Source organism: Cydia fagiglandana, chromosome 24 (genome assembly GCF_963556715.1).
Source record: "Cydia fagiglandana chromosome 24, ilCydFagi1.1, whole genome shotgun sequence".
Lineage (NCBI taxonomy): Eukaryota > Metazoa > Arthropoda > Insecta > Lepidoptera > Tortricidae > Cydia > Cydia fagiglandana.
The window spans coordinates 8,079,813-8,097,633 of record NC_085955.1 but is presented as its reverse complement, the minus strand read 5'-3'; the positions used below and the strand labels follow the sequence as shown (position 1 = coordinate 8,097,633).

The 17,821-nt window shown below is 41.5% G+C and overlaps 1 protein-coding gene across 1 annotated transcript in view; it reads left to right on the top strand.

Annotated features, from left to right (window-relative positions):
- Positions 1-3,163: 3,163 nt before the first annotated feature.
- LOC134676683 (uncharacterized) overlaps positions 3,164-17,821 on the top strand; it is a 31,259-nt gene continuing 16,601 nt past the window's right edge. The window contains 9 exon segments of the mRNA XM_063535082.1: positions 3,164-3,266; positions 5,783-5,897; positions 7,657-7,810; positions 9,126-9,222; positions 9,686-9,897; positions 9,900-10,029; positions 11,807-11,879; positions 13,065-13,124; positions 13,640-13,676. Of these exon segments, the coding sequence (XP_063391152.1) occupies positions 3,179-3,266; positions 5,783-5,897; positions 7,657-7,810; positions 9,126-9,222; positions 9,686-9,897; positions 9,900-10,029; positions 11,807-11,879; positions 13,065-13,124; positions 13,640-13,676 (966 nt within the window). The 5' untranslated portion in view covers positions 3,164-3,178.

The window sequence follows — 17,821 nt, the reverse complement described above, 5'->3', positions numbered from 1 at the left end:
GGTTTTGTACCCTTGTGTACCCTTCAACGGCCAAGTCACACAACATTAACTATAATAATAAAGATATCGCAGTAAGGAACCTTAGACTTGGCACGACTTTGTCTAGATTTCATTACTTTTTAGAGATAAACAAGCAGCTCCATCGAGACTTGGCTAGTTTTTTACAGAATGTTTTTGGTGGGATATTTATTTAGGGTCGCCGTCATCGAAAACGATGAGGAGGACTATATATAGGTATATGACGAATCGACGTAAATCGTATTTTTCACCACACCAGCTCGGAAAGACTGGCTTTGCACTTCAAAAACCGATAGCGAAGTTGCATTATATTCACATGTGAGGCAAAGTAATCAAATGCAAATTTTGAGTTGTTTTCTTATGTTTGCTGGTTGAATTTACTATTAAATGATGACTTTGAATGATAAATATTTAATAACATTCATTTGGATTTAATTTGGTTTGTTTTTGTTTGATATCTTACATAACATATTTTCTTGGAGTTGGTGGTGAAAAAATTTGTGTTTCACTAGGGGGGGCAAATTTTGTTTAACCCTCGTGCTTTGAAACCCTCGCAATGCTCAAGATTCCATTTCTCGAACCACTCGCTACGCTCGTGGTTCAATTTTGGAATCTTTCGCTTGCTCAGGTATCAATATTAGCAGGAGCGGTTAAACAACAACTTTGCCCCCTTGTAAAACAAATAACTATTGTTTGTAGGTACATCAAAATAATAAAAGAATGACATTCACTCTTTTGACCACAAAAACATGATAAACATACAAAGTACGCATATAATCACAGCACACATTTTTAAACTGTTTTCGACTCGAAATACAGATAACACTATCAAGTATACACAACAATTTCAACTCCAAATCGTCCTAAACACCACAAGATTTATATAAAGCTACGCCCAATACTTTTAAGTCCCACGTTATGACGGCTCGAAACCAAATGGTCGTATGTGCGCTGTATAATGTATGTAGATAAGTCTCTATGGTTGTGTGGCGGTGTTTTTGGAAACTGATAAGAGTGTCAGAGGTTTAGCCCTTATCGTTCCAAAATAACATTTGGGTAGGTATGTCTATGAGGAATAGATAAATTGTAATGACGTGTTGCTAGATAACTTTGAATAGTGGAACATTTTTATATGCGTCTAAGGCCCACTTACACCATTCCACTAACCCGGGATTAACCGGTTAAACCTACTTTATAGTTCGTTTTTAGCATTAGATTAGAAAGAACTTGAAAGAAGGTAAGCGATCTTCATATCTTTTAATTGAAAAACGCTTTTTAAAAATCAGTAACTGTTAGGTACTTATGAAAGCAGAAGGATATAAATGATCGATTTAGATTCATAATTGTTACATATTTGTCGTAACTTATTTTTAAAATGTGTTTTTCAATTAAAAGGCACGTCAAGATTGTTTACCTTATTTCTAATGCTAAAAAAAACGAACGGCGCGATGACCCAAAATGAGTCTTGGCCTCCAACACAGCAGCACGCCATTTTACTCGGTCCTGCGCGGATTCACGCCAGTTTTCACTGACGCCGAGCTCTCGGAGATCTGCCTCCACTCGATCCGCCCACCGACACTTAGGACTTAGTGTAAGGCCTGAGTGGACGCTCGAAGCGGAGCGTTCGGCGGGGCGTGCAGCGTGGCGTCGGGCTCACAAGTGATTTGAGCAGCGTGCACTGAGGCCGCTCCTATACGTTTGCATTTGTTTAACATGCACGCCGCACGCCCCGCCCCGCTGCACGCTCAACTCGAGCGTCCACTCAGGCCTTACACTTAGGACGACCTACAGGACGGCGTCCAGTCGGTCGGCCGGTTAAACCTGGAGATTTCTTTTTATCTACATATAAGACGTGCTGATAGGAACCAGCACTTGTTTATTGGGTAACAAAATGTGTACAATTTCACCGACTACATAATAAAATCGATACGGCCTCTTAAAAGAAGAGGACTTCGGCCTCTACATTACAGAGTTTTAATAAGTGTTACTAGTTACCAAAAAACTGTACACGAATTTCGAAGTTTTAGACGGGGGTTCCGCCAATATCGAGTGAAAAACCCTCTATCACTCTTCCCCACTAGCGCCACAGTGACTGGCCCCCTAGCCAAGGTTACAATCGCTATCGCTTCGACAACGAAAAGCATTATGTATCTCTATCACTCTTCCCCATTAGTGTGACAGTGACAGTTGAGTTTCGATCGCTACGGAGCGTTAGCGATTGGCATCTTGGCTACGCGGCCTGTTGTGTTTCATTCGCTACGGAGCGTTAACGATTGCACGTTGGCTACGCACCCTGAGCGGTCGAGGTGATAAAAATAACTTAACATGTGCTTTAGCGTCTTGGTAATAGAGATTTTGTTCAGATATTTCTGAACACCTAGGCCAAAATATCTGTGGCGTCTCCTCTAGCTGTCACTGTCGACGTCGTAGTCGTGCCACAATAATTTAACAGATGGCGTTTGGGAGCTAGAGCGCAATTTGTTAGAAACCTACATTGCGCTTACGGAGTTTCAAATGTCACTTACTATATTATACATATACTCCTTCTGACTACCTCTCAGCGGACTTCGGTCGCCAGGCATAATACCCGCCAGGAGTGAACACTCTCTATTTGCCCTCTCTCTACGTTTCCTACATATCTTCGACTACTGTACTATAATTTGACAACGTGTTATTTCTGTGTATTTATATTAATTGTTTACTGTGATATTTTTGTACTAATTTACGTTTTCTCTTGTTCCAGGTACCTAAAGAACATTCCAGACCTACAAATTAAATATAAGACAATAACCGACCAAATAGTAAATATAGCCAGTGACATGAAGATGGTGCCACAACAGTACTGCTTGCGGTGGAAGCACCACCACTCCAATGTGCAGAACATGTTCGCTCAGCTGCTAGCTAAAGGTGTGTATAGTTCAAATAGTAAATATAGCCAGTGACATGGAGATGGTGCCACAACAGTGGAAGCACCACCACTCCAATGTGCAGAACATGTTCGCTCAGCTGCTAGCTAAAGGTGTGTATAGTTCAAATAGTAAATATAGCCAGTGACATGGAGATGGTGCCACAACAGTACTGCTTGCGGTGGAAGCACCACCACTCCAGTGTGCAGAACATGTTCGCTCAGCTGCTAAATATAGTAAATATAGCCAGTGACATGAAGATGGTGCCACAACAGTACTGCTTGCGGTGGAAGCACCACCACTCCAATGTGCAGAACATGTTCGCTCAGCTGCTAGCTAAAGGTGTGTATAGTTCAAAGAGTAAATATAGCCAGTGACATGAAGATGGTGCCACAACAGTGGAAGCACCACCACTCCAATGTGCAGAACACGTTCGCTCAGCTGCTAGCTAAAGGTGTGTATAGTTCAAAGAGTAAATATAGCCAGTGACATGGAGATGGTGCCACAACAGTGGAAGCACCACCACTCCAATGTGCAGAACATGTTCGCTCAGCTGCTAGCTAAAGGTGTGTATAGTTCAAATAGTAAATATAGCTAGTGAGATGGAGATGGTGCCACAACAGTAGGTACTGCTTGCGGTCTAAGCACCACCACTCCAATGTGCAGAACATGTTCGCTCTGCTGCTAAAGGTTTATAAATCGAGTTTCATACAAAAATATGAAAATATGAGGGTTTGATTGCATTTCGTTACTACAAAAAGTTTATTATTTTATGGAATGCGTCATATTTTGCTACGGAACCCTAAAAAACTGGTATGGGAAATGAATCGGGCATCATCTAGTTACCTGAAAAAGACACCAAACTTGACTGAAAGGTCCAAACTAATCCGCCAGAATTTTTTTTCTGAGCGCCGGTAGCGTTGTACTTTGAGCCCCCCTCCCCCCCAGACACGGAGTTCAATTTGTTCAAGTTCAAAATGTATACCTCTCCATACAAGCATAAAACGTACTACGAAAGCAGAATAGGACTAATTTAAGAACTTGACGAAAAACGAATGGGACGACCCAAGACGATACCAAAAAGATTGACAACCCCTGCCCTAACCGAATGTTGATATACAAAAATCCAAAATGGCCGCTTACAAAAATGCGCCGGCGTCGTTTTTCGAAGCATCCTGCGCTCCGTGAAATTTGATAACGATTCGCGGTATGTGTGAAATTTGATAACCGTCACGCCAAAACAACACCTAACTAGCAAGCGTTACGGTTCTATATTTATTGCGATTTTGTTACAAATCAATAATTTTGAAACGTAAATTAATACGATTTGAGTAGCGGCGTTTCTTTTTAATTAGACGCTATTTTTGCTTTAACATTTGCAATATTAAATAACAATACAAATTCTTATGGCTCTACGATTGTGATCATGTTAGATATTTTTGCGCGCTTCCTTGTGTCACATTAAACCAATAAATATGTAGAATAGGCAAAGAATAAATAATAGTACAGAAGACTCACTCTCTAACAAAACGCGTCTGTCACGATCAGCACAGATATGGCCGCTAGGTGGCGACAGCGCCACGCGCGGCTTATGGCAAACCCCAAAATTGGGGTCGAACGGATGTACTTTTAGCTACCTGTAGCAAAGCGACGAAATCGCGGAGTGAGCCACGCCTGGAATAGGTTCGTTTTGTGCTTCAGATGCCCGAAGGGCAAACTGTCCAGAAATAGGAGGCTCCGTCGACTGAGAGAACGAGTCAATGGGCCCGATTCGGATTTTGAAATAGACATCTATTAGATATCTTTTAGACATCACCAAGATACGATAACGATATGTTTAAGATCTAACCTGTCAAATTTGACTTTTGCGCGATTCTGGAGATACTCTTGAACGATTTCCTCAGGATATGACTTAGTTAGAGAGCCAATTCACATCTAATAGATATATTACGCTATCTAACGTAAAAGTGACATTGGTTGCCCGAATTGCGCTGCACAAGAGACCTAGTTGATATCTAAACTATAACGTATCTAGAATGGATCTAGTACGTGTCGTCTCTTGTGAATATCTTGAAGTTCGAATACGGCAGAATGATTTTCACGTTTCACGATATACCTAGGAATTTCACGATCTGCCTGACCTTAAGATCGGCCGGCGACAGATATATGTTTTAGAAACTTCGATACGAGACGGATAATATAATATCCGTTATAATCACGTGCGACTGGCCAAATACCTGGGCGTGACCATATGCAAATATACTTATTTATAACGATCTAATGGGTGCAAGAAACTCGGAATAGCATGCTGTTTATTTTTAGACATAATACCGTATATGTACTGCAATTAACGGGTCAAGATTTAATTAATTTTGGAAGTTTCTAAGTTTAGACGGTTAAGTAGAGCAAAAGATAAAAAAATGTGCTTATTAATATACTAGCGACCGGCCCCCTGCTTCCCACGGGTTTCACAAATCCTTAACAAATTATACACCTAAACCTTCCTCAAGAATCACTCTATTGATAGGTGAAAACTGCATGAAAATCCGTTTCGTAGTTTTCGAGTTTATCGCGAACATACATACAAACAGACAGACGCGGCGGGGGACTTTGTTTTATAAGGTGTATATAATACCTAGTGATAAGCGTAACAGTCACGGGGGCACCGGGGGGAGGGGGTGACGCTGAGGGAGGAGGGTTGATAAAAAAAGAACTTCGATGTATAACGTACTCGTACATATCTCAATTCAAAAAAGTTTTCCATAAATTATGCCATAATTTCAGCTGTTTTTTTGTATTATTTAACTCTCTAAACTCGTGTTGTGTCCTTTGTTTAATACAAGTGTTGTGTTTTCCAGAGCGCTTCTGCGACGTGACGCTGTACTGCTCGCCAAGCTTCGCCACGCAGGTCGACAGCAGCAAGGATCTAGTCGACCCGGACACCATCCGCGGAGTCTCGCTACGAGCACACAGGTTTGTCTTTCTGTCTCTCATCTTGTAACTAGACTGTGACGCTTAACTGCTTCCCAAGCTTCGCCACCCAGGTCGACAGCAGCAAGGATCTAGTCGACCCGGACACCATCCGCGGAGTCTCGCTACGAGCACACAGGTTTGTCTTTCTGTCTCTCATCTTGTAACTAGACTGTGACGCTTAACTGCTTCCCAAGCTTCGCCACCCAGGTCGACAGCAGCAAGGATCTAGTCGACCCGGACACCATCCGCGCAGTCTCGCTACGAGCACACAGGTTTGCCTTTCTGTCTCTCATCTTGTAACTAGACTGTGACGCTTAACTGCTTCCCAAGCTTCGCCACCCAGGTCGACAGCAGCAAGGATCTAGTCGACCCGGACACCATCCGCGGAGTCTCGCTACGAGCACACAGGTTTGTCTTTCTGTCTCTCATCTTGTAACTAGACTGTGACGCGGTACTGCTCGCCAAGCTTCGACACCCAGGTCGACAGCAGCAAGGATTTAGTCGACCCGGACACCATCCGCGGAGTCTCGCTACGAGCACACAGGTTTGTCTTTCTGTCTCTCATCTTGTAACTAGACTGTGACGCTGTACTGCTCGCCAAGCTTCGCCACCCAGGTCGACAGCAGCAAGGATTTAGTCGACCCGGACACCATCCGCGGAGTCTCGCTACGAGCACACAGGTTTGTCTTTCTGTCTCTCATCTTGTAACTAGACTGTGACGCTGTACTGCTCGCCAAGCTTCGCCACCCAGGTCGACAGCAGCGACCCGGACACCATCCGCGGAGTCTCGCTACGAGCACACAGGTTTGTTGTTCTGTCTCTCATCTTGTAACCAGACCCATACACTTGCTTGACCCTTAACGACTCTTTAATAGGCTATTTGACTACTAATCAAATCAGTTTTTTTTTTCAAACTGTCAAAACGATTTGCCGCTATGGAATTTATATGAAACACATAGTCTAATAAAACATGTCGTCTTCTCTTCCCAGAGTGAAACAAGCCTACGTCACAATAACATTGCCGCTTTATATAGCGTTATCGCATATTATCATATAGCGCTGTCGCATGATGACGTAGGCTTGTGTCAGTCACGTGGTCGGAAGAGAGTATACCAGGCGGAGTATATTATTATACCATGTATGAAACACTAGCATGTGAAGTCACGGTCAAATAACCTACTCTTTATAGTTTTATACTGCGAAAGGGCGCAAGAACTTCCTGGCGGCCCTAGCGCCAAGCCATTCTAGATTGTCACATGTAGGTACCTAAAGCGCGGTTGGTACGAGGAAAATACTGATCATTTATATTCGCAGGGACTAATTGGTTTACGACTTTAAAATTGACAGTAAAAGGCGGCCAATTAGAAAAAAGGTAGTCGGGATTTGCGATAGTTAGATCTCGTATATTCTGCCCTAGATACTCGTAATTACGCTTATTACTACTATTTACTAACAATTTGTTTTACCAGAAAATATTTACAATTGTTGTGGTGATGTTACCTTAAGGCGCGAGTAGGGTCCAACCTGAAAAAAGCGGCAGATTCCTAACGCAGACCTGTCTCGAAACGCATTGGCTGGCCTTTCCTGTGGGATAAGGCAGTGAAGCCAAGAGGGTAATGCAGGTGCTGGGCATCCCTGCGTTTCCTTAATTCCGTCCCAGGCGATGTAATGTATGTTACACCATAAATCGTCTGCATTAGACGCAAAGGCCAATGTGTCGATGTAGAAATATTGACCTAACCTCTTCCTCACCTTACAGAGTCGTCCTAGCGGCATGCTCCGAGCTCCTCGGCGCGTTACTGGGCGCCCACGAGGCGCAGGGCGAACCTGTCCTTGTCATAGACGGCGCGGAACCCAAACATCTCAGGGCGCTGCTCGACTACATGTACACGGGAGAGATGAACGTACATCATGTAAGTATATCTACTGCCTACATGCAGCTGGGGCCCACGACAGGGACCAGTGCTCGTCATAGACGGCGCGGAACCCAAACATCTCAGGGCGCTGCTCGACTACATGTACACTGGAGAGATGAACGTGCACCATGTATAGTACATTATTGTCGAGGCTCGGAAGTAGCTACTTGCAGGCTGAGGATTCGTTTTAAACGGACGACCTTGGGAGTCCGTTTAATTGAATCCGAAGCCAGCAAGTAGCCTTCCAGCCGAGTCATATATAGTGCTTTTCTCAAAAATGGTGCAAGAAACATAAATATCATAGAAACATTTTACAAAAGCAACGTTCTTACGTATATATTTTCACAGAGAAAAGCCCTTGCCGCCTTTTTATTTTTTTAATAAAAAAATAGAAGTGTATTTTTCTGCCGAAAATACGCCAACCTATTTGAGACAACTAAATAGTCGCGGTACTAATCATCTGTTTGGCTGTTTAATGGGCCTGTGCCTTCATTTTAATGGCCATTTGAACTTTTAAAAAGTTTGGAACTCGACAAATAATGGAATTTGTATGCAACATTGCAGTCCCAAAATCGAGACTGCAATGTTTTTAACTTTTTAAATTTTGACTGACCATAAACTACGCGCTTCGCGACCTATTTTTTAGACGGCATAGTCGACTTTGCCGTCCATTTTTGAGAAAAGTATATTTACTACCTACATGCAGCTGGGGCCCACGACAGAGACCGGTGCTCGTCATAGACGGCGCGGAACCCAAACATCTCAGGGCGCTGCTCGACTATATGTACACTCTGTAGCCGTGCAGTTGTGACGTCTTTGGTAGTCGAAGTGTTAAAGTAACGGTAGTGCCGGCAAAGTGTCGGCAGGTATGGCAACAGCATTGCTGTTCCTTTCTAATGTACGGCACTATCTCTTTCGGCTATTTAGGGTTGTCAAAATTCAAGTCATTATCTTATCTGTGGTCGTGCACGCAAAGGGACGTCAAGTTGTGCCAACCCTAAGTGATGATTTGCTGAACTTGCATGCGATTTTAGTTACATTGCGGACTGTTGGTTACATCCAATTCAACCGACCGATCAAAAACCGCGATGTATCGAAACTCGCATGCGGCTTCACGCATCGTCTAAATAGGGCTTAATAATTGCTCGGAGTAATGCTGACTGAGCCGAACGAAGCCGAGAATGCCCGAAAGGAGGTCGCCCCAAGCCTGTTAGTGTTAACTGACAGTTAGTAAACCTTATTACACAAGGCATAAGGTCCACCGATGGACTGAGAGTTGCTGTTCGTACTGACTTGTGAATGTATGTTCCAGTCGCAGCTCGCGAGCCTGCTGAAGACGGCAGAGGAGCTCCGGATCAAGGGGCTCACGGATATCCGGTGGAACAACAAAGACGAACCTCCCGACACAGGTACTTACATCTATCATTCTATCAACCACAATGGTTATCTTACTTAATCCGTTGGCTCAGCGACCCAAAATGAGACTTGACCTCCGACACAAGACAGCGCCACTTTTCTCGGTCCTGTGTGACCTCTCGCCAATTGTTGACTCGAAGTTCGCGCGAACCCGCCTCCACCATGCCGCACCAGCGATACCTGGGGCGTCCGATAGGACGTCTTCCTGCTGGTTATCTTAACATATATTTTTTAACATCGCGTGCGTAAAATTATAAACACAAAAGTAATGCAAATTAACTTAACTCACATTTATAGACGGGTCCATCGCGAAGCAAAAGTGCTTAAAAATGATTTGCGAAAAAACATAAATTGTATGTTAATAAAAAATGCAAAATTCTTTAAAGTACTAAAATAAATATAGTATAAACTCTGGAGTTCCGAATAATATTTCCCGAAATTGTTTATTTCATTTAGATTCCCTAACAACAACAACGACGACCACAGCCACCACCGAACCAAAAAAGCCACAGGACAACGCGAAACCCGACCCCAAACCCGAGGCAAAGAGGCCGAGACCCGAGCCGCAGGCGAAGCGACCCGAGCGGCCCGAGAGCAGCGCCACGCCCGAGGAGAAGGGGGATAGCGACGCGGAGGTGAAGCCTGAGAAGTTTAGCGTCAATGGTGAGTTTAACCCGAGGCCAAGAGGCTCAGACCCGAGCCGCAGGCGAAGCGACCCGAGCGGCCCGAGAGCAGCGCCACGCCCGAGGAGAAGGGGGATAGCGACGCGGAGGTGAAGCCTGAGAAGTTTAGCGTCAATGGTGAGTTTAACCCGAGGCCAAGAGGCCCAGATCCGAGCCGCAGGCGAAGCGACCCGAGCGGCCCGAGAGCAGCGCCACGCCCGAGGAGAAGGGGGGACGACGCGGAGGTGAAGCCTGAGAAGTTTAGCGTCAATGGTGAGTTTTAACCCAAAAAAAAGCGCTGGTGGTCTAGCGGTAAGAGCGTGCGACTTTCAATCCGGAGGTCGCGGGTTCAAACCCTGGCTCATACCAATGACTTTTTCGGAACTTATGTACAAAATATCATGTATCGACTGTACATAACTACACACCATTAAAAATGCGTCTGATAGTAGCAATGTTTTCAAAATTCACACATTTAATCATGTTTCTGCCATGATAAATGATAAGATATAATATCACGCATCATTTATTCTATTTTAGTCTTAATTATTTTTGGCTCTTGCAGATTATTTATTTCATTCAAAGTAGAAGAAAGATAGATTTGACTTATGAAATGATTAATTATCTTGAAAAGATATATATTTTTTATCATATACTTAATCGATAAATGGATAGTTTTATGGCGCGACTATATTTATAATTGACTATTTAAGAGGAGCTTTTTAATATTAAAAACAACCGTACTCAGGAAAATAACAAGAAAATTATTATCTTTTTAGGGTTCCGTACCCAAAGGGTAAAACGGGACCCTATTACTAAGACTGCTGTCCTTCCGTCCGTCCGTCCGTCTGTCACCAGGCTGTATCTCACGAACCGTGATAGCTAGACAGTTGAAATTTTCACAGATGATGTATTTCTATTGCCACCTTAACAAAAAATACTAAAAACAAAATAAAATAAAGATTTAAGTGGGGCTCCCATACAACAAACGTGATTTTTTAACCGAAGTTAAGCAACGTCGGGCGGGGTCAGTACTTGGATGGGTGACCGTTTTTTTTTTGACTTTTTTTGCATTATGGTACGGAATCCTTCTTGCGCGAGTCCGACTCGCACTTGCCCGGTTTTTAATGAATCTTTTACGAGAAACAGTTGTCAATACTCATTACTCAATCATTTATTGCACATAATGGTTACACAGGTGGGATATAAACATAATTATTGATCGCATTATGTACCCTTTTGGGCGCAGCAAATAAGGAGAAAGGCACTTACATAGTAAAATAAATCCAGGTTTCACTTAATTCTAGGTATTAGTTACATTTTCTTCTAAGTATTCATTTAGGGAATAATAACATTTGGACAATAGAAATTGTTTCAACTTACGGATAAATGCTGTTTCACTTGTCTCTTCTTTTAATTCATCCGGCAATTTATTGTATATTTTTATCGACATTACAAAAGGCCCGGTTGATAGCATCTTAAGCCGTGAGGCTGGTAGCAAGAGTTTGTTTTTATAACGCGTTTCACGAGCTCCTGTTACAGTAATGCTAGCCTATGTTTCTGCATAAATAAATAAGTAGGCGTAGAGTGCTCACTCTATATATCAGTTCAGTTACCAAAACCACTATTATTTTTGTAATCGACATCTAGCGTCAAATTGTGGATTTTTCAGTACTTCTACTCGACAATATATGTCGAGACTAACGGAGAGTCTAAAGGCTTCGTCACACTGGCGCGTTTTCCAGGCAGGGCGTGAGCTGGGCGCGCCGCTTTTACACACCTATAAAACGCTCACGCTCCGCCCGGAAACGCGCCTGTGTGACGAAACCTTAGTTATTTCTCTGTGGTTTCTGGTAGCCCAATATCGCCATCTCCCTCTAAAGCTTATTAAATGACATCTGTCCTTGTCCCACAGGTGGCCCGCCGCCGCTGATCAAACTGCCGACCAAAGAAAAGACGAGCCCACCGAAGCGGGAACTCTCTGACACGTGAGTACACGTAGGGGGCTATTCATAAATTACGTCATTTCAAATTGGGGGGGGTCTGGACATCGGATAATAGTAGCATGACGTAGGAGGAAACGGGGTCATTCGATCATGATTTTAGGGGGGGGGGGGGGTCAAAAACGTCAAAAAAAAGATGATGTAATTTAACAACAGCCCCTAGAATCATTGGTGCGTCTGTCTGCCCGTCTGTCACAGCCTATTTACTCCGAAACTACTGGACCAATTAAGTTGAAATTTGGTACACACATGTCCAGCTTGTGACCCATAGACGGACATGTAACGTAAACAAATGAATTTTAAACATGGGGGCCACTTTTGGGCGGTGAATGAGAAAATTAAAAATTAAGTTTTTCAAATTACATCGCGTTACATATCAAATGAAAGAACTCGTTGTGAGAATCTCAAATATATATATATATTTTATAATTTTGGGATAAACAGTTTAGAAGTTATTCAAGAAAATAGACAAAGAATGACCACTTCCCGGCTCGGCTCTTTTCATAGAGAAAAGAGACTAAACCGACACGGGCGTTTCCCACAATATGCCGTGTGGGAAGGCGTCCTGGAATCGCGAACATTCTACCACGATGCGCCCCCGCTCCCCCCGAATGTCTATTAGAGGCCGAGCCACACCGGCTTGCGTGTGCGTGACGTGCGCGTGCGCGTGTGCTAAAATGTTGGAGCCGCACACACACGTCACGCAAGCGGTGTGCCATCTCTCATAAGGATCTGTATACTACAACTCCGCACGCGCACGTGCACGTTACGCACACGCAGCCGATGTGAACAGGCCTTAAATCTAACAAGCCGTTGATAATCGTCTATCCCTGCCAGTTACCTTGAAAATTGTATTTGTGAGAAAGAGACATAATTTAACAAAGGTTTGCTAAGTTTTATGATGAATCTTTACCTCCTAAACGATTAATAAGATATTGCGCGGTAGTACAGTCAGCAGCCGAAGTTGCTAAGCGGGCGAGGTGTTCAAAATGATATTGACGCGAGCGTGTCAAGATAATTTTGAACACCTCGCCCGCTAGCAACTTCTGCTGCTGACTGTATGTAAAGATGACACCTGTCATCGTACCCATCGTGTTTGAAAAGTACTGAAAATTTATGAATTAGGACTAGTAATGTCTAAAAAAAAGGTTTAATTTATGTTTTTTGCAGAGAAAGTCCCAGTCCGAAGCGGCAAAGAATGACAAGCATAAATGAAAACTCGGAAGACGAGTAAGTATACTAAGTATTAGTACAATTTTAAATCACTACACCTTATAAAACAAAGTCCTTCGCCGCGTCTGTCTGTTTGTGTGTTATATATGTATGTTCGCGATAAACTCTAAAACTACTGAACGGATTTTCATGCGGTTTTCACCTATCAATATAGTGATTCTTAAGGTAGGTTTAGGTGTATTATTTGTTAACACGTGCGAAGCCGGGGCTGGTCGCTAGTCTAATATAAAATTTATGACTAAACACTTCGACGACCGGTCTGGCCTAGTGGGTAGGGACCCTGCCTGTGAAGCCGATGGTCCCGGGTTCGAATCCCAGTAAGGGCATTTATTTGTGTGATGACACAGACATTTGTTCCTGAGTCATGGTTGTTTTCTATGTATTTAAGTATTTATATATTATATATATCTTTGTCTGAGTACCCACAACACAAGCCTTCTTGAGCTTACTGTGGGGCTTGGTCAATCTGTGTAAGAATGTCCTATAATACTTATTTTGTTTGAATTTTGCAGTGAACGGGATCCAGAGCATTGGCAACACGGAAACTTGGTGAGTTATAATTTATAATTATATTTAAATATGTGATATTTCATAAGATTTCGAGAATAAATTGTAATTATTTTGTGTGAGGTATGTTAAACTTTTGGCATTCAGTGATGAAAAAAAATGATTTGTGTTTGCCCGAATACTTGTTAATGAATCTGTCGGTAGTCGCGAAAATGACCCTTCTCTCCTACCCGCCAGTTCTAATGATGAAAAAGGATAAATGTAACTTACGATGGGGCGGAGGGGGCATTCTCTCTTTGGCGCTTGAACCGGTAACATTGAGTAGCAAGGCTTACTGCTTGTTAAGTTAAGAATGTCGAAAGTGTTGAAGTAAGAACTTAGAGTAAAATAAAGGTAATTGATTGTACGAAGGATGTGGAGTGTAGACTGTAACTTTTAGTGAAGGGGTTCGTTGGGTGAAGCGTAGAAACTCGCCGCTGGAACGCGCTGGCCGCTGTGCTGTCTCGAAGTCCGCTATACCTCCATTTACCGGAATATGTGTTGTGTGAAATAAAAACACATATGTCTGAGTTTAATTACTGGAGAGTGTTCAGGCAAGTGATAGAGTTAAGCTCTCTGAGTTCTCTGAATAAGCTACAAACGGCTCGGGTTTATATAGGAATGGCCGGGCGGTATGTATCTCTGAAGTAGTGGATATTATATGCAGAGTCAGTTTTATTTATTTCTGCCAATCTCGTTAATTATAAGCACGTATGAAAGGAGCACGAATCCTAGACTTATAACTAGATACAATATTAAGCACGTATGAAAGGAGCATGAATCCTAGACTTATAACTAGATATAAAACATTCCACGCAATTCATTTAACATAATATATGAGCACAAAGTAAAACATGATATACAAAAGTAAAAATAGCAACCTAAACGTAAAGACTAATTCAACACATGCATGAACCCTAGCTATTTACGACAAAGGACTTTGATTCATCACAAATATATAAATGACAAATATTTAAAAAATAATTCAAAATATATTACAGGCAGTACAGTGATCCCCACACTAGACTTAGTCTGTGACGTGGGGATCTAAGCGAAATACAAATTATTATTAAGACGAAACAGGAGCTGAGTTTTAAATATTTTAGGTAAATATACCCGTCTCGCTAACGGAAGCGGCTCCTAAAACTAGTGCGATACGGACAAGGCGAAAAATCCTGCGTAAAAATCTCAAAAATCGAGGTTTCTTACTCGACTGTTTCCTCCTCCAAAACCAACCAATCGTTACCAAATTTGTAAATCGAAATGATTATGAAATTATCTGTGTCGGACCGTTTTGTTTTTTGGCTAATTGATATCAGTTTTGAATACTACGCCTCTCATTGCGGCATAGTCAATGAGGCCGTTTTGGCCATTTTTGAAGGGCTTTAGCGGCTTAAAAAACAAAAATATCAAAAAAAGCAAAACGGTCCGACACAGATATTGACAATATTAATCTGTGTTGTAAAATCATTGCTCTAGCATCAAAACCCCCGGAGGAAACAGTCGAGTACGTTTGTATGGAGAAATGACCACTCCTGTTGGCTCTTAAATCTACTACATTAAAATTAAAACTAAGAATTTAGCCTATACACGTTCCAATGATGGGCACAGCCTCCTCTCAAGCACGAGAGGATTTGTGCTATAGTCGCATTGCGGCCCTGAATTCCTTCGCGGAAGTATGCAGGTGTCCTCACGATGTTTTCCTTCACCGGAAAGCTAGTGGAAAATATCAAATGATATTCCGTACACAAGTTCCGAAAAACTCATTGGTACGAGCCAGGATATGAACCCGCGACCTCCGGATTGAAAGTCGGACGTCAGATCCACTCGGCCACCACCGCTTCATTTAAATATATGCAAGACAAAATAAACAATATGAAACGGATCTTATTCTTACCGTCATTCATTACCTCACTAATTATTTGAGTAAGAAGTAGTTAAAGCAAAAGCGAAATGTTGTGTTATGTGTATGTACTTAATTAATGTATAATCCCAATACTACAAGTATCTCATCCGTCGTAATGACTACATATTAAGTTAAAAATTAAAAAAAAACCTACGCTATCTATAATGCCAAAAGAACATTGACAAAAATGCCTTGATTTCCCTTCATACCATGATTTCTACCAAACATAGCTAAGAACCAACGCAAAAAAATTAAGAAACCCGCTTTCAAGTTAAAATAACCGCATCGAAATCGGTCCGTCCCTTGGTGAGCTACGATGCCACAGAACAGACACTCGTTGGCGTCAAATATACATATAACACCCCTCTTTTTGGGTCGGGGGTCCAAAACTAAAGGTCACGTTACAAAATCATCTTCTCGCGCAATTCAATTAACTAAGTCAACTGGGGTGAATAGAGATGGCTGGGGTGAATAGAGACTAAACCTAATATTGACTTACCTGGCAATTTATTAAAAATTACCCACACAAATTGTACTATTCGATTGAAAATTGCGGTGTGTGGGTAATTATTAAGAAATTATCAGGTAAATCACATTTTTGGTTCCGACTCTAAGCACCCCAGCCATCCCTATTCACCCCGGTTGACGTTATAAGTTTTTCTCCAATATGCTCGGAAATGTTCACCTTACTGTAGCAAAAATACTACGGGAAGTTCTTCGTTAATGTCAAACTCTAATTAAAAAACATCAAACTATCGCTGTCCTGTTCTAGCGGACGGGAAGTAAAAAAACACTACAGTAATAACTTATTACTGTAGTGTTTTTTACTTTTTAATAATAAAAAACGCAAACGGCCAATTATTATTGCCGCGAGCCGCTTCTACACGACCCGATCAGCTATCATTTCACGTGTATGATCGTGCGAATACTGCTTAATAAAATCAAAGATTATTTTTATATTTTTTTAAATCTCATCCGTGTTCATAAAGCTTATATAGTTTGTCAAAGGACTTTCAAATTTCAAACATAGACAAAGAGAATCATACTATCTTTGTATTACACTAGTACTAGCACCCAAAAGAAAAGGATGCGTATAGTTTTCCTGGTTCTTACTGACTGAAAAGTTGGTTTGACCAACTATATTGCACAATTATATTGAATGAACGAATACTGAATGGCAGAATAAGTTTGTAACTTTAACTTTTAAAAATTAATTTAAGAGGGAAATTGTTTTTGACATTTTGGATGTGAAGGTTTGATTTGAGTGATGCTTGATGGTTAAATAATAATTATTTTAGCTTATTTCCTCGCATGTTTGGAGAAAAGCACTATCCCAAGTAACACAACGTAGCTGAATATTGTTTGAATAATAGAGCATGCCGTACTTAATGCTGAATAAGGTAGCTGTATAACAGCTGAATAAGCGTTATACAGACGTTATACAGAAGGTTTGGGCGCAAAGTGGGCAGTGCCCACGCCGCTTATTTCTGAATAACAGTAATGTAATAGCTATATAAGTGTATGCCCACACATTGAATCGCTGAATAACACTTGTATAGAGGCTGTCAAAAGCTTATATACCGCTTTTAAACCAAAGTTATCCAGCTTTGTACACAATGAATCAGTTATTCACACGTTATGAAGCTTTTGGTTCCAAAGTGCATTTTTACAGAAAATATATTCAGATATTTGTGTTAAATCAATGATTTGTCTTCCATTTTAATATGTGAACTCGTGTCAAAGTGTAGTTTCTGCAGTGAAAACTTACAAAATAAGGAGGACATCACCCATATATTTATTTGATGTTTACATAACTTCAATTTCATTGCGCATGCGACTTTACTGTTAATATATATATGCATTTTATTTAAAATTTTAAAGCGCCGCGTAAATAATGCACCGTTTCAAAAGTAAATATAGAAAATTTACTTCTCCACATTTAAATTTGTAATTTTTCTGCGGTGTTTAGATGTTTTAGTGATAGAAAATGTACTTTAACAAGTTATGCTACGATAAAACTAGTTTTATAAATGAATAAAATGGGTTTTTCAGTTCATTTTCAATTCCTATATAATTGTAGAGGTTAGAAAGTGAGCAACCGTAATGGCGTCCGACTGTGCTGAATATAAGCTGCTGCCACAGCTATTATTGTGCTAATTTCTGAATAAGCATTCACATTATTCGCGTTACTAAGCAACATGTTAGATAATAATGGTCTTAACACAACAAGTTTTGAATAACA